Source organism: Zingiber officinale, chromosome 2B (assembly GCF_018446385.1).
Source record: "Zingiber officinale cultivar Zhangliang chromosome 2B, Zo_v1.1, whole genome shotgun sequence".
Lineage (NCBI taxonomy): Eukaryota > Viridiplantae > Streptophyta > Magnoliopsida > Zingiberales > Zingiberaceae > Zingiber > Zingiber officinale.
The window spans coordinates 119071119-119098305 of NC_055989.1; the positions used below are offsets into that span (position 1 = coordinate 119071119).

The following is a 27187-nucleotide window of genomic DNA, read 5'->3' on the forward strand; positions in this document are numbered from 1 at the left end:
AAAATCAAATTTTGTAAATCAACATTTCCTTTAAATAGATTACCCAACAGACTTTTTCCCATTCGTTAGTTATCTGAATTACTTATAAATTCATTAAACAAACCCCAAATAAATCTAGAAATTTTTTCTAAAATTTAATAAGTGGTTATATAAATTCATTTTCCAATTATTTATAGATTTATTATTTTATTTTATTTTATTTTTTCCTAAATTCATTGAATTGCTATAGATATAACATTTAAGAGAGAAAAATATCTCGTTATATAAATTTCACTTTATCTATGAAAATGAGATTCTATAAAGAAACTATTGTTCATGAAAATGGACAAATAACTATGTTGGATTATTTTTTAAAAAAAAATAATTTTCAAAGACAACACAATCTTAAACTCCAAAACACGCACATAGGACAACAATTTAATAAAACCGTTGTTTATTAACATGTAACCAATGCTAATAGACAACAGTTGATTAAAACTATTGTCGTATGCTAAAAAAAAAATCTCATAGACAACAGTTTTAAAAAATCGTTGTCTTTGACATACAAAAGAAAATGATTTTTTAAAAATCGTTGTCTATTTTCAGAAAAACATGGCCAACAACAACAGTTTTCAATAAAATTATTGTAAAATGAAAAAAAGACAACAGTTTTTTGAAAAACCATTGTCTATTAGGTGTGGTTGAATCTCAAATTTCTTGTAGTGTCGGTGGAACTTAGTATCACCTTTCCCCCTGGTCATCTTCATCTTGCCTCCCTCCGCCGCTACTACTCTGAAACCCTAGAAAACAAGACAAACTCGTCACCTCTCCTTTCTCGAAATGCGAAGAAGGGCTCCTCTTCTTACCCAAAGGGAGGAGGTGGAGGAGATGTGTCGTGAGTCAATCCTGATCGGGAGAGGAACAGGCGAGGAGGAAAGTGGTGGTGGCGTCGCGACGGTATACGATCGATGGTGGACGGCGCGATATAGGTTTAGGTTTGGAGGAAAGAGTGAAGTGTTGCAAATTTTGGCTAAGTATTGGTGGAAAAATTAAATTATTTTTTTTTTGGTTCATTAACACCGGGTTTTAAAAATCGCTGTTATAACTGGTGTCTATTAACGAAAAAAAGGCACTGATAGACATCGGCTAAAAAACCGATATCTATGAGCGAAAATCTGCACTCATATACACCGATTTTTGGAAAAATCGGTGTAAAATACTCAAAGACATCGGTTTTTGCTTAAAACTGTTGTTGTTCCACCGATGTCTATGAGAGTTTTTCTTGTAGTGCTTGGCTATAACCCATGACAGCTCGTATATAGCTCCATCTCTGATGCAAAGGGTTGAATATATGCTAGAACCCATTGATTATTCATTAAGCACTTAGGTTGATGGTGTCCTTTTTACCCGCTCGAGCTCATCTTCTCCCTCTTCATTCAGAGCTACAGTAGCATGGGTCCTCTAATGTATTTGCTGCCTAGTCTTGCAAATTAAAGCGCATTAGTCGGGGGCTTGTGTTACCGACGTCATCCTTCGATGGTCAAATCAGCTATGGGTTGAAGTGGGAGTCTCATGTGTATGTGCAAGAGAGCAAAAGAACACGGAGAAAACAAAGAGAGTTGTACTTTACGCGAGATAAGAAAATTATATCTTCACTTATCTTCACAGAATCTTATATAGCCGTGGAGGTGGAAGGTACACGTAAGCTGCCAAGTGAGCCCTGAGCAGGTTATGTGGACGACCACAAGAGTGAGGCGGTGTTCACTGGCCAATCACACAAGCGGGCCGCTGCGCTAGGGGCGATAGTTATTGGTCCGTACTACTAGTGATGTTTGGTCGTTAGCCTAACGTCGCTCTCTAGGTGGGCAACCTAGCTAGGGTTGGTGTTGCATCAAGGACTATCAGAGGTTGAGGTTGTTGAATATAGTGATATTTGTTTAGTCCCACATTGGAAAGAATGAAGATGTTTGATAGATTTATTAAAGGATGTGCATAAAATATATTGTATTTGATTGGTGACTTTGGTGACCAAAGTGGAACATATTTATATATATCAAAGATGAGTATTTGGGCACGTGGGCACAGAGATAAAATTAATTAAAATTCAGAATTAAGGCTTCTTAATTTTGAATTTTACATTATTTTTTTCTTGGTGAACAGATGTGACAGTTAACGCGCCCATTCACGAATAGGTGTCTTCACAACCTTTCCCAAAGGTTGTATTGCTCACTATATATACATCTTTAACATCTTCTCCAGTGATTAATTGCTTTATTTCTCTAAATTATCTTGGGAGAATCTATAGGTTTGCTGTCTATAGATTCTATTTCGTTTTGAGTATCTTGGAGGGAATTTATCACTAAACCCAGCAACAACATAGTGGGGGCAAAATTTCCTTAAGGAAAGTGATTCATGCTCAAAACGAAGTCCTATCCTTGTTATGTTCTCTAACAATCTTAAGGAAATTTTCGATCAATGGAAGCCATTGGTTCAAAGTCTGTCTTCGATGCATTCAAGTTGGACCATTTCGATGGGACGAACTTCACCTGTTGGAAGGACAAATTGTTCTTCCTCCTCATTGAATTGGGCGTCGCAGATCTACTACTGCATGATCTACCTACGATTCCTGCACCAACTGATAAAGATACTGATGGGATCAAAGCAACTCGAAAGAAACAGGAAGAGGATGAAGTTCGGTGTAGAGGATACATCCTGAATGCCTTAACTGATAGATTATATGATCTCTTCCGTTCAATCAAATCTCCACAAGAAATCTGGAATGCCTTGGAGAAAAAATACACATCTGAAAAACAAGGTACGGACAGATTTCTAAGCATGAAGTTTTTCAAATTTCGTATGATTGATAATAAGTCTATCATGGATCAAGTCGATGAACTACTTGTCCTAGTTTCTAGACTCAAGGATCTAAAAATAGAAGTGTCTGATCCATTACAAGTGGCTACTGTAATTGCAAAATTGCCAGACACTTGAAATGGCTACAGAAAGAAATTGTTACACACTTCTGAGGATTTCACCATAGACCAACTCATAAAGCATATTCGAATTGAGGAAAAAACTCAAATTCGTGAGAATAAATTTACTTATGAGTCTGGTTCTAAGGTGAATAACATTGAGTCTAAGAAAATAAGATATTCTGGAAAGAAAAGAAAGTTTGCTGAAACTTCGTCTGAAACTTTTGCTAACAAAAAGAAAACCAAGACATGTTACTCCTGTGGAAAGAAAGGCCACTACAAAAATGAATGCAGGTTTTTTAAGAAACTACAGGTGGAGGGAAATGTTGGACAAAAAACTATGAATGTTTTTGAACGTCCACCAAGTCCTGATATTGTTGCCATGATTGTTGATTTTAAAATCAGCATGGTAACTGAGTGCAACATGGAAACAAATGAAAAATCTGTTGATTGGTGGTATGACTCCAGGGCTTCAGTTCATGTTTGTAATGAAAGAAATTTATTCAAAAACTATGAACTTGTTGCAAAGGAGGAAAAAGTCTTGATGGGAAATCATGATACACCCATAGTGCTTGGAAAAGGAACCGTTGAGATGCAATTTACTTCTGGAAAGAAGATGATCTTGATGAATGTACTGCATGTTCCTGATGTAAGGAAGAATCTGATTTCTGCAAGTTTGTTATGTAAGAGGGGATTGAAGGCTGTTATAGAAGCAGAGAAACTTATAATTTCTAAGAATGGTGTATTTGTAGGACAACGATATTCTTGTGATGGAATGTTTAAATTAAGTATCAATAAAGATAATAATTCAACTTATATGCTTATGTCTCAATTTAATTTATGACATGCTCGCTTATCTCATGTTAATTTTAATTCAATTAAATTTATGTCAAAGCATGGTTTAATTTCATGTCTAAATGGAAAATCTGAAAAATGTGAGATTTGCATACAAGCGAAAATGACTAGAAAACCTTTTCCTAAAAATGAAAGGACAACCGAATTGCTTGAACTAATACATTCTGATATATGTGAATTGAATGGTCACTTAACTAGAGGCGGAAAAAGATATTTTATTACTTTTATAGATGACTATTCTAGATACAGGCAAGTTTATTTAATGACAACAAAAGATCAAGCATTTGATATATTTAAAAACCATAAGGTTTTGGTTGAGAATCGATTGGAAAAGAAAATTAAGATCCTGCAAAGTGATCGAGGTGGTGAATATTTTCCAATTGAATTTTCAAATTTTTGTGAAGATAATTGCATAATCCACTAGACTAGTGCACCCTACACCCCACAACAGAATGGTTTAACTGAAAGAAAAAATAGAACACTGGTAGATATGATCAATGCTATGCTTATGCATGCTAAACTACCAACAAATCTATGGGGAGAGGCATTACTAACAACCTGTTATGTACACAATTGAATTCCATCAAAGAAAACTAAAACTTCTCCATATAAAATATGGAAAGGAAGGAAGCCAAATCTCAGTTATTTGAAAGTGTGGGGGTGTATAGCTTATTATAGAGTTCCTGATCCTAAAAGGACTAAGTTAGGACCTAGAGCTCTTAAAAGTGTTTTTGTGGGATATGCTGAAAATTCAAAAGCATACAGATTGTTGGATGCAGATTCTAATACTATTATAGAATCTAGGGATGTTGAATTTTTAGAAACAAGCTTTCTAATAGATTCAAAAGGTAATCCGCAATCAAATGAAGAAGTCTATAAAAATGCAACACAAAGCACTACTATGAATTCTGGTTCAACTATAAATGAAAATCAGTAGAACCTCCTAATGAACCAAGGAGGAGTCATAGAGCCAGAAAAGAAAAATATTTTGGTACTGATTTTATAAATTCACAATCATTAATGATTTTGGTCGAAGGAAGTAGAGATGAGGTGTTAAGTAAAATACCTATTGTTTTTCATTTAGAAGATGATCCAAAAACATATAATGAAGCAATGACTTTAAGAGATTCCAATTTATGGAAGGAAGCACTAAACGATGAAATGGATGTTAGAGTGTATACTAAAAGTCTAGCTTTTTGTATAAACATTTAAGAATTACATTTGTCAAATATCTACATTTATGTAAAGTGTAGTTGTCAATTTAATTTATATTGAAGATAACATGGTGTGAGGAGACACACAGAAGTTCATGTTATCAGTTCCTTATAAATTATAAACAGTTGTTCACAACCAAGATGGAATGGGACAAACCATTGGAGTGATTGTAGTGTAATTAGGTATTAGTTTATCTTGACTAATAAATTACACTAGTACACTATGAGTGTATTGAGCAGGACCATTTGAGGTAGTATCTTTTTATACTAACTATATAAAAGAACAATACCTTTGTTATTATGGAAGTACGTGCTCTTAATCATGATATAATAACAAGCACGTATACTTAATAGTTATTTCTTTGATTTATCAAAGAGTGTGATTTAGCTCGTTAAATCAATAGGCCCAATAAGTTGGGAAATAATATTATTTATATGGTGTGTTGTAGATTATAGAATAAAACTGTATCCTAGTAATCTAGGTTGATGATGTCCCCTTGAGGAGCTCATAAGGATTGTCATGCAAACCCTGTAGGTGGACCTAGTCCGGTATGATAATGAAGTTGAGTGGTACTACTCTTGGAGCTAGATATTAATTAAGTGAGTTGTCAGTAACTCATTTAATTAGTGGGCATTCTATATCTTAAACACAGGGAGATTAATACACTCATAATAAGAAGGAGCCCATAATGTAATTTGAGATTGGTGCGGTAGTTCAATAATAACTCTTTAGTGGTATGAGTTATTATTGATGAACTTGAGTTGGGTGTTCGGGGAGAACACAGGAAGCTCAAGCTTATCGAGAGACCAAAACCAATTTCTCCTCTCGGTCCCTGTAACCTCTATAAAACCTTGTATCCACAAAGTCCACTCAAAGTCCACTTCTTACCCAAGTAATGGGCCGACCACATCCTTGCTTGGTGCAAGGGGCCGGCCAAGCATGAGCTTGGAAGCCAAGAGGTGGCCGGCCATAGCTTGGTGCCCAAACTAAGGGTTGGCCACATGGAGAATAAAAGGAAAAATGAAGTTTTGTTTAAAACAAAATTTTGTTAAAATCTTTCCTTATTTGTAGTTATCTACAATGGTTAAAAGAGAGATTTTATTTTGTTAAAATCTTTTCTTTTTGTAGTTATCTACAATGGTTGAAGGAGAGATTTTATTTTGTTAAAATCTTTCCTTTTATGTAGTTATCTACAATGGTTAAAAGAGAAATTTTATTTTGTTAAAATCTTTCCTTTTTTTGTAGTTATCTACAATGGTTAAAAGAGAGATTTTATTTTGTTAAAATCTTTTCTTTTTGTAGTTATCTACAATGGTTAAAGGAGAGATTTTATTTTGTTAAAATCTTTCCTTGTTTGTAGTTATCTACAATGGTTAAAAGAGAGATTTTATTTTGTTAAAATCTTTCATTTTTTGTAGTTATCTACAATGATTAAAAGAAAGATTTTAATTTTCCTTTTATAGCCATCCTCGTGGTTTTAAAAGAAAGTTTTAAAATTTTAAAATCTTTCCTTTTATAGCTATCTACAAAAGATTAAAGAGAGATTTTAATTTTGTTAAAATCTTTCCTTATTTGTAGTTATCTATAATGTTTAAAAGAGAGATTTTAATTTTTGATAAAACTTTTCTTTTTTGTAACCATGTTTTAAAAAGAGAAGTTTTAAGTAATCTTTCCTTTTTTTTGTAGTTGTCTACATGTTTTAAAAGAGAGAGATTAATTTTAAAATTTTTCTTTATTGTCATGTACAATAGGAAAATTAAAAGAGAGATTTTAATTGTTATTAAAATTTCTTTTTTTGCCAAGACTAAGGATTATAAAAGAGAGGGAGAGGGTGCCTCATGAGATAACCCTTATTCTTTTTCCTCTCTTTCTTGGTGTGGCCGACCCCTTCATGCTCCTTTCTTCCTTGATGGCCGACCATTGCATCTCTTTATTCTCTTTGTTTTCTTCTTTTATGGACGGCGACACCATTACCTCTTGTCTCCTCTTTTGCTTTCTTAGGGTCGGCGACATCAAGGTCTCCTTAGTCCTTGTGGCCGGTTGCTTAGATAGGAAGAAGAAGAAGAGGAGATGCACTTGGTGGCCGGTTGCTTAGAGGAGAAGAAGAGGAAGGGAATTTCCTATTTTAGCACCCCTTGATAGCTCAAGAGTCTTGGAGAAGAAGAAGTGGTCCCAATGGAATTTATCTTGGTAGATCGTTACTCACACGACATCCAAGATGAGGTGAGGAATACAACAGAAGATCAAGAGGTCTTTAGCTACAAAGAAAGGTATAACTAGTTGTCGTATTCCGCATCATACTAGTTTTCTTTGTATGGATTTTGAAATACCAAACACAAGAGACTAACAATTCTAGGTTTCGAATTTATGATTCGATTTTGTGTTTCTTTTATTTTTTTTTATCTTGTGATTCGATTGTTCTTAGTGGTTAAACCTAGGGTTACTATAAGGAGATTAAATATTGAATTTCGTTGAAAGGCTTTGTCTAGGAAGAGGTGGATGATCCTATACCCAAGAAAGCCTAGTGTCTCGCCATATTTAACCTGGAAGTCGATCCTTGAAATAAATATTTAATCAACTTTGTAACATGGGTGGATTTGAATTAATAATGTTAAGCATCGTTTGCGATCCAAGTCTAATCCTCTAAAGAATAGATAAGTTGAATTTGGAATCAATAATGTTAAGTTCTGTTGCGATTCCAAATTTAATTTCTAAAGAACATAATAGGTTATTAGGAAATGTTCGGGACTTGTACAAAATTTTTGTACAGAGGAACCAGTACAATATTCCGAGTAGCAACCAACAATGGATTCTCTTCTAGCAAATGGAACATGGGTGTTAGTTGATCCACCTTCTAAATTAAAACCTACTGGTTGTAAATGGGTGTTCAAGAGAAAATACAACACTGATGGTTTTGTACAAACCTTCAAGGTAAGGCTTACAACCAAGGGCTTTAGGCAAAGGGAAGGTGTTGATTACTTTGACACATATGCTCTTGTAGCAAGAATTACTTCGATAAGAGTTTTGTTTGCTCTAGCATCAATCTACAATTTACATATTCATCAAATGGACGTAAAGACAGTATTTCTGAATGGTGAACTTGATGAAGAAATTTACATAGAACAACCAAAAAGTTTTGAGCTTCCTGGTCATGAAAACAAAGTCTGCAAATTGGTTAAATCCCTATATGGACTGAAGCAAGCCCCTAAACAGTGGCATGAAAAGTTTGACAATACGATTTTATCACATGGCTTTAGACATAATGGGCCAGACAAATGTATCTATTCTAAGTTCACAAAATTTGCTGGTGTAATTATATGTCTTTATGTTGATGATATGTTAATTATAGGAGCAAATATGCAAGGAGTAAATGAAATTAAATTCTATTTATCTTCTCAGTTTAAGATGAAAGATTTAGGAGAAGTTGATACTATTTTAGGAATAAAGGTGACGAAACATAGTGGGGGTTTTGCTCTGAGTCAATTTCATTATATAGATAAAGTTTTTTCTAAGTTCAGTCATCTAGGAATAAAAGAAGCCAATACCCCATTTGATGTTTCGAATAAATTGGTAGATAATTCAGGTAGATCAATTAGTCAATTAGACTATGCAAGTGTTATTGGTAGTTTAATGTATGCGATGCATTGTATAAGACCCGATATTGCCTTTTCTGTTTGCAAGCTTGCAAGGTATACACATAATCCTTGCACCGAACATTGGAGAGCAATTGGAAGAGTTCTTGGATATCTAAAGAAAACCAAGTCTCATTCCTTGTTCTATAATAAGTTCCCATCGGTGCTAGAAGGTTATACAGATGCTAGTTGGATAACTACTATCACTGATAATAAATCGACGTCTAGTTGGATTTTCACCTTGGGTGGAGGGGCTATTTCATGGGCTTCCAAGAAACAGACGTGCATTACTCATTCTACAATGGAATTAGAATTTAATTATTGCTCTGGCGGCCGCAGGCAAAGAAGCCGAATGACTGAGAAACATGTTGACAGACATAGAGTTGTGGCCACAACCAATGCCAACAATTTCTTTGCACTGTGATAGTCAAGCAACTATGTCTAGAACATTTAGCAAGATTTACAATGGTAAATCAAGACATATTGCCTTAAGGCATGAATACATTAGACAACTAATTTCTGATGGTATTATAACAGTTGTCTATGTCAGGTCTAGTAAGAACCTAGCCGACCCATTAACAAAAGGACTCTCGAGATATATGATAAAAAGCACTGCAAGTGCAATGAGTCTAAAATCATTCTGATTTGTCAGTAATAATGGGAATCTTACCTTTCTTTTTGCACAACAATTTTAAAGGTTTAACCGGTAACAACACATTATTAATGACATGTAGCAAGTACTAGAATCAATGCAGTACTTATGAAAAAAAGGTTGAACATAAAGTGTTCTTAATGAAGATTCATGTTGACCATAATCTTTCACCTATGCGAACACAAGAAGTGGTGCCGCTTCTATCAAAGGTTTGAGAATAAAAAAAAACTTTTGTAAGTGTCTGTGAATCCAGGGTAGCACAAGGCCATAATATGGTGCTAAAACTCACAGTGGACATATTAGAGAAATCAAAAGTTAAATGTGTATGATATTTCCAATCTTATCATATAGAAATTATGGTTTAAGTTCATTAACTGTTGGTCCCTTTGGAGGCCGGCAAGAGGGGAGGGGTGAATTGCCCTGAAAAAATAAACCAACCTTTCTCGGATTTTCAACTAATAATAAAACTTGTAATCAAAACAAAAAGAGATTAATTAAATGAAATCAGACACAGAGAATTTACTTTGTTTACAATCAGAGGATTGCTAATCCAAGGAAAATATGACGCACTCTCTGATGATCTCCTTTAGGAGGAGTAGCCTCTTACAGCGTTGGCAGCACAAAAGAAAAAATAGAAATGAAAGAACTGGATTACAAGTTGTTGTTTTAAACTGTGGGAATCAGTGCTCTATTTATAGCACTGTTCGAGGTGCCCCGAAGGATTCCAGGTGCCGGGGGGAGGATAAACTTTATCCCCTAACGTTCAGATCGAGTCAAAACTCAATTTGGTCAAAAAGTCGAGTCCGAGCGCCTGGAATGGTTCCGGGCGCTCGGACCAAGAAAGTCAATAAGGTTGACTTTTCTCGGTCCGGGACCTCTGTTCCGGTTTAGCTCGTCTCGATCTAGATCTTTCGCTCTGACTCCGCTAGCTTAGCTGATCTCGGCCATCTGGAATAGGGCTCACCCGAACTTAAGTTCCAGCCTTCTCCTCGAGCAGCCTTCCTCCCCGGTTCCTCGTCCCTCGAACGTCGCGTACGTTCTTCTCATCTACCGGTGTACTCTTCTATGGTCACATCATCCCTTAGACACACCGAGCCCATCGGCTCTCTCCCGTGCCGTCCTTCTCGCTAGCTGCGTCTTCCGCTCGACTTCCTGTGCTCCTAAGCTTCTATACACTTAGACACAAGGGTTAAACCAAACAGGACCTAACTTAACTTGTTTGATCACATCAAAATACTTTGGTGTTCCAACAATCTCCCCCTTTTTGATGTGAGCAACCCATGTTAAGCTACGGACAAACAAACATAAAGTAAAAACAATTAAATTTACAAATAAGTGCAAATATTATTTTTCAATGAAATTATATCTCCCCCTAGACTTAACATTCTTCTCCCCCTTTGATCACATAAAAAATTTGGGGTTCTTAACAAGTCTAAGGATAACTTTAAAAAAAATTCTAAGTTAAAAGAAAATTTAATTTTCAAAGTTAAAAATAAATTGTGTGCAACGGAATAAGTACCTTTCAAAAAAATTTCTAAGTTAGAAACATATTTTCAACAGAAGAAATTTTCATAAGTGTTGAAGCAAAAGAAAATTTCTAAGGGAAAATTCCAAGGGAAAAACATTTTAATAGAAACTATTGAATTTTTTTTTAAAATGAAATTGTTAAGCATTTGGAAGAGTTTCTAAAAAATTAAAAAAATACCTTTAAATTAATAATAAAATTTGTTGTGCAACTTAAAAATATTTTAAAATATTTTTCAAAATAGATTGAGTAACTCTTTAAAGGATTTTTTTTAATTTAATGTTTTTTAGTTAGTCAATTAAACTCTTATTTTGATACTTGACTTCCAAGCAGTGGCGAGGCACTAGACCTTCTTGGTTATTGGAGCAACAACCACTTTCTTAGACAAATCCACATAAAGAAATTAAATGTTTAATTTTCTTGCTGAAAATGCTAAGTCTAATTTTACTTTTTAAATTAAACTTGAAGTCTGACTCTCCCCCTGTTTCGCTGCATTCGTTGAAGTCGGTCCCCCTTTATTGATGCTGGGTTCCGATGTACTTTGCCCTTCATAGCTCGCCATCAATGCTAGTCCGACATATTCTTGTACTTCGGATTCAGATAATGAAGTGTCGTCCTAAGTGACTTTTAGAATCTTGTGCTTCTTGGGTATCTTGACTTTGCCCTTCTTTAATTCTGGGCAATCTTCTTTTAAGTGCCCTTCCTTTTGACAATGGTAGGAACGAACCCTTCTTCTATTTTTTGGATTTTTCTTGTTCTGCATTTCTTTAAATTTATTAGATCGAAAGAATTTTTTAAAATTCCTTACCATATATGCTTCTTGGTCCTCTTCTGAGTCTGACTCGGGTTCATCTTTCTTGGTTGCGTTCAGCGCCATAATCTGGCTTGAGTCTTTTGTTGTCCTTGCACATCTGGTTTCATGTAATTCAAGAGTAGAAAATAATTCATCTAAGATACTTACCTCCAGATCCTTTGAAATATAGTAGGTGTCGATGACTAAGGTCCATTCTGGAGTTCTAGGAAACGCGTTGAGTGCGTAGCGTATAGTGTCCCGGTTGGTTATCGTTTCACCGAGGTTCTCGAGACCGGTAATTAATTCCTTTATCTTCGCATGTAGATCGGCTACCGTCTCACCTTTTTTCCAGATGGATGTTTGCTAGTTTGTTCCGAAGGATGTCTCTTCTAGAGAGCTTGGCTTCGGATGTGCCTTCGTGGAGTTCTAGGAACTTTTCCCAGAGTTCTTTGGCCAATGAGTAGCTTCTGATGCGGTTGACTTCTTGAGGCGGCAGCACGCTCAGCAAGTGATACTCCGCTCGGTTGTTTGCTACGGAATCATTCTGCTCCTTTTTCGTCCAAAGACTTTCTTCTTTTTCTTCTCCATTCTGATTCGTAGGAGCTACAAAACCATATTTTATTATTAAATGAATTTTGAAATCGATTTTCAGAAACACCTCCATACGACGCTTCCAATGTGCGAAGTCCCCCTCGAATTTTGGTGGAACGATGCTTGGTCCGACTATCTCGTTGCTTCGATCAGCGGTTAGTCCTCCTGAAGCGCCTTTGCTCTGATACCACTTGTTGGTCCCTTTGGAGGCCGGCAAGAGGGGAGGGGTGAATTGCCCTAAAAAAATAAACCAACCTTTCTCGGATTTTCAACTAATAATAAAACTTGTAATCAAAACAAAAAGAGATGAATTAAATGAAATGAGACACAGAGGATTTATTTGGTTTTGCAATCAGAGGATTGCTAATCCAAGGAAAATATGACACACTATCTGATGATCTCCTTTGGGTGGAGTAGCCTCTTACAATGTTGGCAGCACAAAAGAAAAAATAGAAATGAAATAACTGGATTACAAGTTGTTGTTCTGAACTGTGGAAATCAGTGCTCTATTTATAGCACTATTCGGGGCGCCCCGAAGGGTTCTAGGTGCCCGGAGGGAAAAACTTTATCCCCTATCGTTCAGATCGAGTCAAAACTCGATCTAGTCAAAAAGTCAGGTCCGGGCGCTCGGAAGCATTTCGGGCGCCCGGACCAGGAAAGTCAACAGGGTTGACTTTTCTCGGTCCGGGACCTCTGCTCCGGTTCAGCTCGTCTCGGGCTGAGTCTTTCGCTCCGGCTCCATTAGCTTGGGTGATCTCGGCCATCCGGAATAGGGCTCACCCGAACCCAAGTTCCGACCTTCTTCTCGAGCAGTCTTCCTCCTTGGTTTCTCGTCCCTCGAACGTTGCGTTCATTCTTCTCGTCCACCGGTGTACTCTTCCGCGGTCACCTCGTCTCTCAGACGCACCGAGCCCGTCGGCTCTCTCCCGTGCCGTCCTTCTCGCTAGTTGCGTCTTCCGCTCGACTTTCTGTGCTCCTAACCTTCTGCACACTTAGACACAAGGGTTAAACCAAACAGGACCTAACTTAACTTGTTTGATCACAACAAAATACCTTGGGGTTCCAACATTAACTACCATATATTTCGATGTGATTTTGAAATATTTATACTAATAGTAGGTTTAAGTTGAAAGACACTTGCTAGATACATATAACTTTGCATTTGATTACAAATATCACTAAGTGGGGGATTGTTGAATATAGTGATATTTGTTTAGTCCCACATTAGAAAGAATGAAGATGTTTGATAGGCTTATTAAAGGATGTGCATCAAATATGTTATATTTGATTGGTGACCTTGGTGACTAAAGTGGAGTCTCCACAGCCTTTCCCAAAGGTTGTATTGCTCACTATATATACATCTTTAACATCTTCTCCAGTGATTAGTTGCTTTATTTCTCTAAATTATCTTGGGAGAATCTATAGGTTTGTTGTATATAGATTCTATTTCCTTTTGAGTATCATGGAGGGAATTTGTCACTAAACCCAACAGCAACATAGTGGGGGCAAAATTTCCTTAAGGAAAGTGATTCACGCTCAAAACGAAGTCCTATCCTTATTCTGTTCTCTAACAGAGGTCAGAGAGAGCTCGCTCGATCAAGATTCCTTGTCATCCTGGAACAACTATGGTTGTATGAGTAGGGGAGGTCGGGGCTTGATGGGACCTTGTTATTATGGAGGGTATCGACCGTGTGTACAAGGCTCTAGTATGGTGACGATTCAATCAAGTTCCCTCGAGCTGCATCACATGTCCCCTCACCGAGTCATACTAAGGAGTGAAGTTGAATGACTCTGATAAGTCTATGTTGTAGGAGGTTGTTAGTGAGAGAAGAGGGGGGGGGGGGGGGGGGAACCTTCCCGCTTGAGGATTACATAAGGTCTGAAGCCTCCATCACACCATAAATTGGAGAGAGACGGATCTCTAACTGGCCCAAGGGAGGAGCTCAATCCAGTGATTGTGAGATATTAGTATGAGAAACTAGAATACTAATAGAATACCAAAAGTTTCATCCCGTCTCTTCTAGAGAGAGGAACTTGATCTCTCGACCGAGATCATAATAATAAGAATGCCAAAAAATTTCAAAAGTCCAATCCTGTCCCGATCAAGAAGAGGAACTCGATGTCACACCCCATAGGAGTCTCTGTCAAACAAAAATCCGACAGCATCTCCCCTGTAACGGTGACAATCTGAAGCAATAAATACATACACAAACAACATATCAACATATTCATCAGCCCACACGGCTGGAACATACATAATATAGAAACAACATAACCATGTAATTTAATATACTCAGCCTACCCGGTTGGATAATAATGAAATAAACACAACCATGCAGTTAAATAACCCACACGACTAAAAGTAAACACATAACCACGTAATATATAATAATAGCCCACACGGCTGAAAGTAAATGCAGCGGGAAAAAAATTATAAAATAATACGAATGTAAGACCAACAAAGTCGCTAACTAAAATACCTGCAACCACCAGACTAGACTCCAAAATTCACATCAACTTATTGGAAAACAAATAGGCAAAATCAACATACCACTCAAACAGTAACAAAACCAAAAAGAAGACCATCCTCGAGCGTGACGTGGGACTGGCAGCCGGGACTCTTCAAGCATCCATGCTCATCTATCTGTTACCTGGCGAAAGAAAATCAATTTGTGAGGTGGTGAGTACAGGGACTCAGCGGATAAGGAAAGATAGTGCATGAACATAACTTACAACTAGAAAGTGAGCCAAGGGTATACAGTCTCATAAAGGGAATAACAGATACTAAAATGAAACCATAATAAATACTCATACCTGAAATCATATCCTAGGCTAGGTAATAGAAGGTCAGAAATGGTACTAATATGCTACAGTACTGCTCATAACTACAGAGGTAATATATGTAAAGGGTATAAACATTTCTAACAAATAAACCAAAGTTTGAACACCTACAATGAGTGTATATCTCAATATAAATAAGCATAACAGCATAAGTGAATAACATCAGTACGCGATGGCAGTATAAATATACCACAGCAGCATAAGTAAGCAATAACAACATATGTAAACAGCAGCAGCCAAAGCAAGTATAACAACAGCGTATGCACGGATGGTCACTCCCGCCCACCTCTCTGCACCATGACCCTTGTATGGTCGAGAGGCCAGGTCAGTGACAGACTGTACACCACTCCAGCTACCACTCTCTCGAGTGACCGAGGGGACAATTGCATAGTAGCTAACTAGCTACATCTGTGACGGGGGTCCCTGCTGCTCGCAACTCCAGCTATTACTACCTATGAGTGACCGAGTGAAAGCACGACAGGACAAGCGGCATCAACTTCAGCTACCACTCTCTCGAGTGGCCGAGGATGCGGCCCTGGTCAACGACTCTCTCGACCGCAAGGGAGAATTGGTCGTTGACATGCATGCCATGATATGATGTGCCAAATGCAACAGTCATCATACAAATATAAGCAGAAATTAGGTATGCTACATGAAGCCAGCATGCTCAATACGGTACATAAACAATCAACAGTCATCATACCAATATAAGTAAAAATTAGGTATGCTACATGAAGCCAACATGCTCAATATAGTACATAAATAAACAACAGTCAAAACATCTATCTAGTATCTGCTACTTATCATGGACAACAACAAGAGACTGTATAGATATGGAAACGAATATCTCAAAGATCATGTGGAAGTATCAAGCGCAGGAAAAATAAGAGTGGAGTCAAGGTAAAAACAGTTTCTTATCCAAAATAGTTTATGCACTAAGTTCAAAGAACTACAGAATCAAAGTAAGAAGTACTCGCCTTTATTGCGAAGATCGTGTCAAACCAACCTAACGTCAAATCACCCGTATCGAATCAAAATCCTGCAAACACATGATGCATATTATAGCTATGTCAAACATGAACCAGTTAACTAAATCCATCATGAATTAGGTGGCTAACCCATAACCGAATCTGATTAGGAAAAACCCTAATTTACTAAAAAAACAGAATCGCAGATCAAACTAAATTCCCCTATGCGGAACCATTACAACCTCGAAATCAATTTGTCAACAATCGAATCCACTACTAGAAGCCCGGAACCATCATGAAAATAAAGCAAGCACAGAGACAAATCCCCAATCCACTCAAATCTGTTACCCCATCCTCCATTACAACAAGAAGAAACAAGTATCAGATCACGATAAGGAAATCATTAACCCCAAACCCTAATCTTCCTAAATCTATCCAAGTTAATCACACCAATGGGAGAAGTAAAGAGAAACATGACCACTTCATATTCAAGCTAAAAGAACTTTATCCACTTCAGAGGCATTTAAAGAACAAAACCTTAACGTTTATACCTCCTACTGCAAATCCAAACAATACTGCAAGAATCGAGTCCAGAACTCAACAATTTGAAAGGAAACCGGTCAACACTCGATTCTAGCTCACACGCCCTAATCCATTGTAGAGAACTGGCAACCTAAAAACCACGCATTTCGATTACGAGCATCCAAATCCGTTGTAGAAAATTGATAGAAATCATATAACAAAGCAAGAGCACCGTAATAAAACATCGCACAACCAAATCAACTCACCAGACACCCTAGATATCATCCTGGATTGTATTGTAACCTACGGAAAGTAACATTCATTTCATACTTACAAAGGGAATCTACTTGCTCGATAGCTCTTGTTGCGGCCGGAGGTGGAAGTGATCCGGCTGTCGGCGCTAGGGCAGGGAGAAGTCGGCCGCGCTAGGGCACAAGAACGGCGACGTTGTGGTGCTCACACGTGGGAAAGGGCCGGCGGTTTTGGTGAGGAAAAATCACGAGAGGGGAACTCGCGTGAGGAAGAAATTTTTGTCTGGTGCTCGCGTGAGGGAGAGGATCGTCGGTGGTTGCTCGCGTGAGGGAGAAGAGGTTCAACGAGGGCAGAGGCGAGGGTGGCGTTGCGTGAGGGCTCGGGGAAGAGGGAGGCTCGGCGCCGTGTGGGGAGCTAGGGCATGGGCAAACTTTAATTTATAACTTAGGGATTTTAATTAAACCCTAGATCAATTCCTCAATCAACTCCCACCTCCGGGTATTTCAAACATACTTTTCTCGAGCTCATAAGTGCATCCTCTCTAAATACGTCGTACGAGCTCCGATTAATTCCAGAAAAATTTCTAAAAATTCTAATAAAATTATTTTCTCAATAATCCTATTATTTAACGTTTATTTGGATACCGTATTTTACACTCGATCCCTCAAATAGGAGAATAATACCAAAAATGTCAAAATTTCCCAAGGGAGTCACGGTAAGAAAACTCAGAATGTCATAATGTCCCTTTAGCTCAGATCTAGGAGAGTCAACCCTACTATTTTTTTCTACTCTGTAAAAACTTTCTAAAGGCAAAAAAAAAAAAAAAAAAAAAAAACAACTTTTAAAAAAAATTTCATAAACAATATGAAATGAGTGCAGATAAAGAGTTTATAAAAATATGGATATTAAGTGTAAAGACCTTGAGGTCAAAATAAAAGCATGATAAAAATAATAAAATAAATACAAACTTTGAAGTTGAAGAATAAGAGAAAGAACACTTTATCACATTTGCATTCTTGTCATTTGGGATATCTCATCTCACCTTTTATAGCCCTCCAAATGGATAGAAATATGTTTCATCATTTGCTCTTTGTTAATATCAGTTGATTTTTTTAAGTTATCAATTGACTGGAGCTTGATGTGTAGAACTAGTCGCACTAGATGTTGCCTTTAATCGACTCAAAATTATTCTAGTTGATTGTTGTCAACACCAATCAACTCCAACACTTGTCTACACTTCAAGTTAGTGCGCATTGGATAAACATAACATAATTAAAGAAGCAAAACAAGCAATTCAAACATTTGGATTTCACGTGATACTCTTAGGGGCTACTTGTTTGGAGGGTTTGAAATGAGAATGGAATGAAACTTGGTGCTTGATTTGGGGAAATGATAGTGGGCCCCACGGATTCATTCCTTAAAATATGAGAATGAGCCATTGATGAGTAATATGGGGAGTATGGGAATCATTCCCATTTCATTATTATATACAATCATTCCTATTACCTATCTCATTCCTTTATCTGAAACAAACAGCCCCTTAGTTTTTACTCCATGGTCTATAACTCATTAGTGAGTCCTTCCTTGAAATCCACTATTTTTTTTTTTACATTTTAAAAACTTTTCCGAGATAAAGAAACTTCTTCCACACTCTTCTTATAAGATGAAAATTAAGCATAAAGAAGAGTTGAAAACAATTAGGTTTTTTATTGCTCTTTTACCTCATATTTATATACCAATCAGACTTTGCTTCAACCCTCATTCTACTTTTTAACGCTCGATCAATCAATTCATTCATGTCTCTAGTTGATTGTTAATTTGATTACATCAGACTCCGCTGCAACAATAACCTCAGTCGTCACTTGGCGATCGACTATAAATTGACTATGTGATTTACCTCCTTTCACATAATTTGGAGACGGATTATGAAAGGCGTTTGGGATGAGCATAATCATCTTTTACTACAACAATAACCTCAATCGACTAAAGTATATTATCTCACCCGTAATTTATTATACAGATGTATTCATCTCTTAATCTTCACCAAAAGTTACTTGTCTACCCAGAGGATCCACATTCAGGACTTCATGTGCCAAGGATTTCATAGGCCAAGAAACCTCACTTTTGGATTTTCCATGCAAAGAGGTCTTGCCTTCCAACTTCCTCATCTTATTAAACATTTAGTCCTTCTTGACCTATTGAGATATAATCCCTCGAGTATTTAGTCTTTGACATATCTTAACTTTCACTTGTCAAGTATATACTTTTTGACCTACTTGGACTTTCATTTGCTAAGTATCTCATTCATAACCTATATAGACTTCCACTTGCTAAGAATCCAATCCTCGATCTACTTTTAGGCTTTTACTTGCCAATTATCATGTTTTCGAACTACTTGATTCTCTACTTACCAAATATCTTATCTTCAATCTATTTGGACTTCTACTTGCATTTGCAATATCAAAGTCACATGCACAGTTGAGATTCCATATAAGTAATCACATTATAATCATAAGTTAAACCTTTACTCAAATATTAAAATCACGTGCTTAAAGACACAATTGCTCTGACAGTCTTCCCCTCTTAATATTTGACAGTCTATTTAAGTTAGGTCATAGAAAAACAACTTTCATATCTTACAATTCACTTCTCCCCTTTTCGATAAATCGTAAGTGAAAGTGCCTTGCGAATAACACAGTGATGATTGGTTAACATACGTTTGGCAAATCACTTCTCCCCCAAAGTGAAGGCTCTTAACTTGAACCCATCACTTCTCCCTTTTTTATATGCATAAAAAATCTCCCTTCAATGTAACATGTCAAAAGTAGCTCAAATTTTATATGACCACTTCAAGAAAAAGCAAAAGATTTCAATACTCATATAGTGGGTTCACTTGATAATAGTTGTAGTTAATCAAGGTGTTCATTGAGATATAAGCCACTTGTAAAATCACATTTACAAGTGGGCCGCTTATTGAGAGAACTTGTACTAGATCAAAGTCTCATAAGATCAAAATTTCAACCTTGAATGGTGATAAACTTTTCAAACAAATGCTTGTTGTGAGATCCCCATGAAAAATCTACCACATAAGAAAATAAAATTTTGTGTGCGCGTATGGCGTCTTTTGAGATTAATTAAATAAAGATTAAAGTTGAAGAGGTTCAAACTATCCACCAATAGATGTGCTAGTTAAGGAATGAGTTAAAAAAACACATCCACAAGATGTTGCGACAATGCTTACCTAAGACGAAGGGAGCTAGTAGGTTAGTAGAGTTTGCAAGGAGCAGGAGAAATTTCTCCACATGGTGATGTACTCCTTTTAGTTAATCCTTAATCGAAATTCCATGCTTAATATTGGAACAAGTCCAATAGACAAACGATATATTCGATCGCAAAAAATATTTGCTTCAAACTCCAAATATTAAGAAAGAAAACAGACGTTCGAATTCAAAACTTAGCCATATGCTGTGAAGCAAATGGGAAGCACAGCATCAATGAGAACAGAAAAAGTTTATCCTCTAAATTGAGTTTAGTTTTCCATGAACAAGAACAAAGAGAAGATAAGCTAATCACGCAGTCTTAGGCTTGATTTTCTTCACCCTTGAGTACAGGAAAACTCCAGCAAGGGCGATCCCAGTACCTGAAATAGACAAGTTTTTTGATGAAGGAATCAGGAAGAAGACAAGGCGGGGTTTTCACAACCATTTTGGCTAGGTAGATGGGCAATGTAAGTCTTACCAAGTGAATTGATGGGTGAAACCGGAGTCCTGAAGAAAAGGACGGAAGTGACGATGACAACAACACGCTTCACACAGTTGCCAACAGAGTGGGTAACAGGTGTTACTCTTGCGAGTATCATATATGAAACCTAAGAAACCAGGTTCAGTACATGAGTTAGACCTCACATAAACATATTTTTCAACACAGCAATTTCATACTTAATATTTTCTGCTAGTGTGGATATGTCGTTGTCACATGTTGATTACTCTTTTGTTTACAGTTTTCATAGATGATAACCTTTCGAACGCTTAGATAAGACTTTGCTCTAATATGTATGCAGGAATATAAAATATCATACCTGCTGATAAGCATGGAAGCACATTGCAGCAATAAGTGATCTCAGATATAATTGATTAAGATCCAAACCCTGAAATATTGAACCAAACAAGAATAACAACACTAGATATTTGGGAAAAGTCATTCAATTGTTGATTGACTTGTAAGGCAGCAGAATGTAACTTCACATTATCTTAATGCTAAATCTATAAAAGGATAAATCTTCGAGACACTTACAGCAGACAACAAATATGTGGGGGTAACCTTGATGCCCTCCACAAACAAAGTTGCAGGAGCAAGAAGGAAAAATGACATGACAGTTATTATGGAGAAGAGATTTATGTTATCCAATGATTCCTGCAGAGCACAAACAAATTGCATGAAAATCTGTTTCCAGAATATTATCATTAATGTTAAATTCCTCAAGAATTTTTTTTTACCTCTTTCTTAACCATGACTTTCTTGCTGAGCACATTGCGAGATTGGAAGGTTACATTAGAAGCCATTGCGCTCCAGAATCCAGCCCTAATTAGAGTCAAAGAGATTATGTACAAAGAAAAACAATGGATGTATGCATATTTTCGAAGAAAAGAGAAGACAAAAAAGGACAGGGAAAGCTGCAACTGATTCATGCAAACATTAGAAGGTTCTATATTTGTAAAAATCATAATCCCTACCAGTTAAAAGAAGCTTCAGTAAGAGAGGCCAAAGCAACACCACCAACAATGGGCATAAGAGATAATACAACCCATATAGTAGGCATCTGCACAGACATCAATTAAGAAACAAAAAACAAAATAAAATATATTAAAGCTACAGGCTCCAAATTTGAGAGAAATTAGAAAAGTTTGCTGCTAGCTTCAATAAGCGACCATGAAGAAATTGAATCATAAGTAAATCTAATTGTTTTATCCTATCTCAAATACATGAGATTCTGATTCAAGAGAAGTAAAGGAATCACCTCTCCTAGAAATAAGGCAGATAAAAGGACTGAGAAAAAGGGCTCCATAGCTTTGATTGTATGTGTGAATGAAACAGCAACCTTGCCAAGGCTCATATTTGTAAACAGGTTGCCCATTGTGTGGACCGCAGCCAATGGTAAGATGGCAGCAAGCTGATGAGAATATATAGTAAGATAAACGGTTGTCATCGATCTAGATTTTGCATCTCACAAAATAGTACCTGGGAAGCAGAAATCTTAGGACGCTTGTATAAATTAGTGGCCCACATGAACAAGACCAGAGCAGCTCCAACAGCAAATTGAACTGTCGTGACAGTAAGTGGGAATGGAAAGACCTTCAGAACCTGTGACATACACAGGTGAGTAGCATGACATTTATGGAAGATGAGATAACAGTAAACATAAAATCACCATATAGACATGCATAAGAGGAATTTCTTTCTATCTTTCTTTTTTAAAAAAGCATCATAAACATAACCTTATAGATATGCATTAGAAAACAACTTTCTTTCTTAATTTATTTATTTAAAGAAAAATCATCATTTAGAGCACAAGTGGTGTCTCAACTATGTTCACAACAAACTAGATATTTAGAAGACTCTAATTTATCAAAATTTGAAATAATGCAATCAACAATTGTTGTTTTATTCAATCATCGAATAACTAATAGTTACAACCCAAGAGTGAAGCAAAATATAAGATAGTTTCCACACTTTTTAACTGAAGTTGACTCACCGTTTGAAAAGTTTAATATTATCACGTCAAATCCATGCTATGTATAAATTGCATCAAAAATTTCATGCATTTGGTAGCAAATCAAAGACATAGTAATCCTAGTCTTAACATAACCCAATGAAGTGGACTTGCATAATATTTTTCATCTGGTTCAGATTTATATGCTGCTATAAAATGATCAGATACTTTCGACATGTAATGTTAGGCTTAGCAGATTGCATCCAAAATTATCCGCCGAAAGCAGTTCTCTACTGTTAGTTTTCTCTAATTTAAACTTTAGACTAGAGAGGCAGTGCTAGTCCAAAGCCATATCAAGTTCTAAATTCCCATATATTCACCACAAATATCCCATATGATCATGCACTAAAAAAAATATTAAGGACATTCCAAAAATAATCCCACGAGGCCCAAAGATATGAGTCAAAGTAATGTAACACAAAGAATGAACAAGGACACGAACCTCACCTAGAGGAGCATCTCTTACACAGTAACATAACTGAAAATTGTAATAACTTAAAGATGAAAAAATTATAGGACTTTGTACTTCTTTTATAAATTCGACTTAACAACAAATGTGTAAACACATATTCTTATAATTATTCCCTGTATATTACCAAAACAGAAAAAGCTCCCAAATTAGCAAACAGCATAAATCTTATTTAAAAGTTGTTGTGGACATGCCAATCTCAAACATTTTCTAGTTTATTTTATTTTATTGCAAATGCATCAATCTTAAATTAATCTCCAATTTAATTTTTGCATTTATTTCCTTTGCAACACCAATTAATTTCCTTCTTGCAATATTCCTCCTCACCAAGAAGAACTCAACTCTATTGAGTGGGGAGATGGAACTAAGAAATCAAGTTTGGCATTGGTGCAACACAAAGGTGCGAGGTAGAGGTGCCTCTCTAGCTAGATCAATTGAATCGTACTTTATTTATTCAAGAAGCTTGGCTCGGGGGCAAGACGACAAAGCTCATCCTTGGCGATCCAAATGTCTTTAATCTCTAGAAGCCCTTTCCAACTACTACCTATGAGTGCTTCCCAAATTTGAAAAAAATAAAAACATGCATAAATCACATGATTCACCTTTTATAAATTCAAATGTGTTATGTTAATTCTGAATATTTATTTGATTATTTCTTTTAGATTTCAAATTCTATTTTCTACAAAATGGAGAAAATTTTCAAAGAATTTTCTAGTCAACAAGAGCCTTAGGTTGCTCCAAATTGTACTACTTTGCATGAGATCATTATGTTGATCACAATCCAACTTGGCCATTTTAAATATTCTCACAAGATCTCAGTCCTCAAAGGTTCTAACTGTGTATGGATAAAGTGAAGGAACATGATGGAAGAGTTTGTCAGAACAATCTTGCAGAATTTGAACAGTGAGTTGGAAGATGTTTAGTAGTCAAAAGCAAAAGTCTAAAATCTAAATTGCCTCAGTCAGAAGAGATTGTCAATCACGTCATAATCTCAATGGTTGTAAGTTGTATCCCTAACCCATACCCAAGTCTCATAGTAGTAGTAAAGGCAACAAAAGATGCTTATGAGGTTGGGACCAAGATTAATCGAGTGTCATATAAGACCAAGCAATTAAGCATCAATTAATTCCCATTAAACTCTAGCGGACTCAAAAATTCAGACAACACCGATCATGAGGTTTCATAGCTAACCTTAGTCCATGAACCAAACTTAAATGGTTGCAGTTCACAAAGGATTCTTGCCATTAAGTCTCTTTATGGTGACCATTATGGATCCAAAAAGACTTGGAGAATTGGTGAGGCAAATGAAAAGTAGTTAATGAGTTTGGCATTATAAATCAAAGGGAGCTTTGGAGGGTTCACCAAATAGGAATGATGCTTGAAGGCAAAAGAAAGGGCAATTATTTATGTTCCAAAACAATGCAGTTCTTGCTAGTTAGAGTTGGACTACAAAAGAGAGATCCAGCAGATTCCTTGTTGACAAGGAATGGGAGAATGCGAGTGACTTGATAGAGTATTTTCTCTGGTTTCTTTCCAACATGAGCAAAAACAGATGGGTCTGACTTCATGTGGTGCTAAGGGGACTGATGTCACACATATCATGGGGAAAGTGGTGTTTCACAGTGGATTCTCACACATAGACTAGATGTAGCGGGCATCATTGAAGCTGCTCGGTGCTATGGGTGTTCAAAGTGAACAGCACAAGCAACCAGAGGTTGACAGTTGCATGGTGCAAGAGAGTGTGAATGTTGTGGCCACTAGACGACTGACAATGTGTCAAGAAGTGTAAGCAAGCTTTTGCAATTGTGACCAGTGTAAGGCTCCTTGCAGTTCTTCCTATGTTGTCCAAGAGAACCCACTATAAGTCGATTGGATGAGTTGGGACAATATCATGATGACTACCATGATATAATCCTACCATCTAGAATTCAATGGTGAAATTATTTGGCCTTCTCATTCTAGGAAGTCCCCTACTTGTATCTACATTCGTTATTATATCTTTAAACTTAACACCCTATGCCATGTAAATATTAGGCCCCTAGGTGCATAATAATAAAAGAGTAACACCAACACAAGTTCCTACCTTGTTGAGGATAGGTATTCCAGTATGGAAGGAACATGTTGATTTAACCATGGTATGAAGGTTGGCATTTTCACCCATGATAGATCGATCAATGCCAACAACGATGAGAAAAATCAGATGTCGATTGATCATATGAAATTAATGCTTACCTAAATCTACCAAAGAAAAGTAGTAAAAACAAAATTAAACAAAAAATAAATAAATAAATAAATAAATAAAGCCAAAACTTTTATCTTGTGCTTGCCAGATTCACTTGAGCATCTTTTGGAATGTAAAAAAGACTTGAAAGAAAAGGATCAGCACTACAACAGTTGCTGCTCATAAAAGAATATGGCCAAAAGCTGAAGGGATCAGAAAAAAGGAAATTAGCACGTACAAAACTACCGATCCGAGATCTAAAAAGCGAACATTTTTGTGTATAATAAATAAAACATAAGGATTCTGGGATCATTTAAAATGTAGCTCTTGGCAAACGGATCTGACGATCACAGAAAAGGTTCTACACAGGCTTTATTATAGCACAATCATCGGCAGAGGCAGCATCACATGAAGCAAGCACAGGAAAACAGGAAGAAATAAGAAAGGGGGAGTGCACCTGCTTGTTGTAGATGTTGAAATAGATGTTGAAGAGATACCAGAGGCCGAACAGAGCGCCAAGTTGCAGCGTCTGCAGAATCCCACCGGATTTGGAAGAAGCGTCACCATCGCCGGGCGAGGCGCTCTCGGGGACGGCGGTGGCTCGGCACGCGAGGGCGTCCTTGCGCCTCCGATCTGAAAGGGAAGGAAGGGAGACCAAAGAGCGGAGCGGCGGGAGGTCATGGAAGGAGGATGCGGCGGAAGCGGTGGCGAAGGAGGATGAGGCAGCGGAGAGGGGACGGAGGCGGAGAAGGGTTTGTTTCCGGGTGCGGGGATCGTGGGGTTTGGGGCGGAGGAGCGGAGTGAAGGAGGGGGAGAGAACGGCGCTCTGCATCGCTGGTTCTGGTGGCCCGGTAACTATAGAAGGGTGGCGAACTGGAAGAAGGTCGTCGGCGGCGGAGGAGCAGGAGGAAGAGGGAGAAGGGAGAAGCAAGCTCGCGGTTGTTGGGAGTGGGCACTTGAATACACAAACTAGGGACGGAGTTTTCAAGGAAATGACCAAAAATTTGATATTTCCGCCACTTTATTTTATTTATTTTGGCATTTGTTATAAAAAGTCACTTTTAGAAAAAAAAAAATTTCAATGCAGATCTCTAATTTTTTAAGATACTTTTAGACCTTTTAAAAGTTTTAAAAAATAATCCAAAAAAAACTCATATATCATTTTTTTAAAAAAATAATTAAATATTAAAATATTTTTTAAGAAATAGAGAAAATGATGATTTTTTTAATTAGAACTGATATAATTTAAAAAATTGTGTCCAACTAATTATTAACCAGACTAAAAATTCCTTTGAAGCGTTGTTTAATTGTCAAATTCAATCTTATTTTAATATTAGCTTCATATTATTTACTGATGCTCAGAATCCGAGTTTTAAATGAACTTATACAAAAATAAATTAAATAAATAAATTTAAATAAATCGTTAAACTAAATAAATAAAGGTGTTCAACTCTAATATTCATAAATAAAAATTATGAATTATTCATAAATAATATTTATGTATAAATAAATTTATAAATTATATTTATCAATAAAATCAAATTTAAAAATTTCAAATGATAGCGAGATAATTTCTAAATAAACTAATCTCAGTCTCTTAAAAAAATTTAAATAAAACTTGAATAATTATTTGATTTAGCTCAGTTAGTTTATCAAATAAACTATTTAGAACCTTACTTGGCATGTAATATTACAAGTGTATTTAGTATTTCTAATTCTATTACGATAGTTTTTATTTTAGCATTTAATGAATTTTTTTTATCAAAATTTAGTTGATTCTCAATAAGTATTACAATAATTTTTTAAAAACATATTAGGCATTTTAAATAATAATAGGATACAGCACCTTTAAAAAAATTCTAATATTAAAATTTTAAAGACTCATCACTTGTTTAGAATTTTTTTCTTTTGGGTTTTCACCAACTTAATT

The 27187-nt window shown here is 36.4% G+C and overlaps 1 protein-coding gene across 1 annotated transcript; it reads right to left on the bottom strand.

Annotated features, from left to right (window-relative positions):
- Positions 1-20198: 20198 nt before the first annotated feature.
- Positions 20199-26260, bottom strand: LOC122046934 (phosphoenolpyruvate/phosphate translocator 2, chloroplastic-like). The gene is made up of 9 exons (XM_042607891.1): positions 25715-26260; positions 22036-22158; positions 21815-21967; positions 21531-21616; positions 21294-21378; positions 21091-21210; positions 20876-20944; positions 20536-20665; positions 20199-20437 (listed from the first exon to the last, which is right to left on the bottom strand). Exons 1-9 carry the CDS (start codon positions 26087-26089, stop codon positions 20367-20369), a joined length of 1212 nt encoding a protein of 403 aa, XP_042463825.1. The 5' UTR covers positions 26090-26260; the 3' UTR covers positions 20199-20366.
- Positions 26261-27187: the final 927 nt, after the last annotated feature.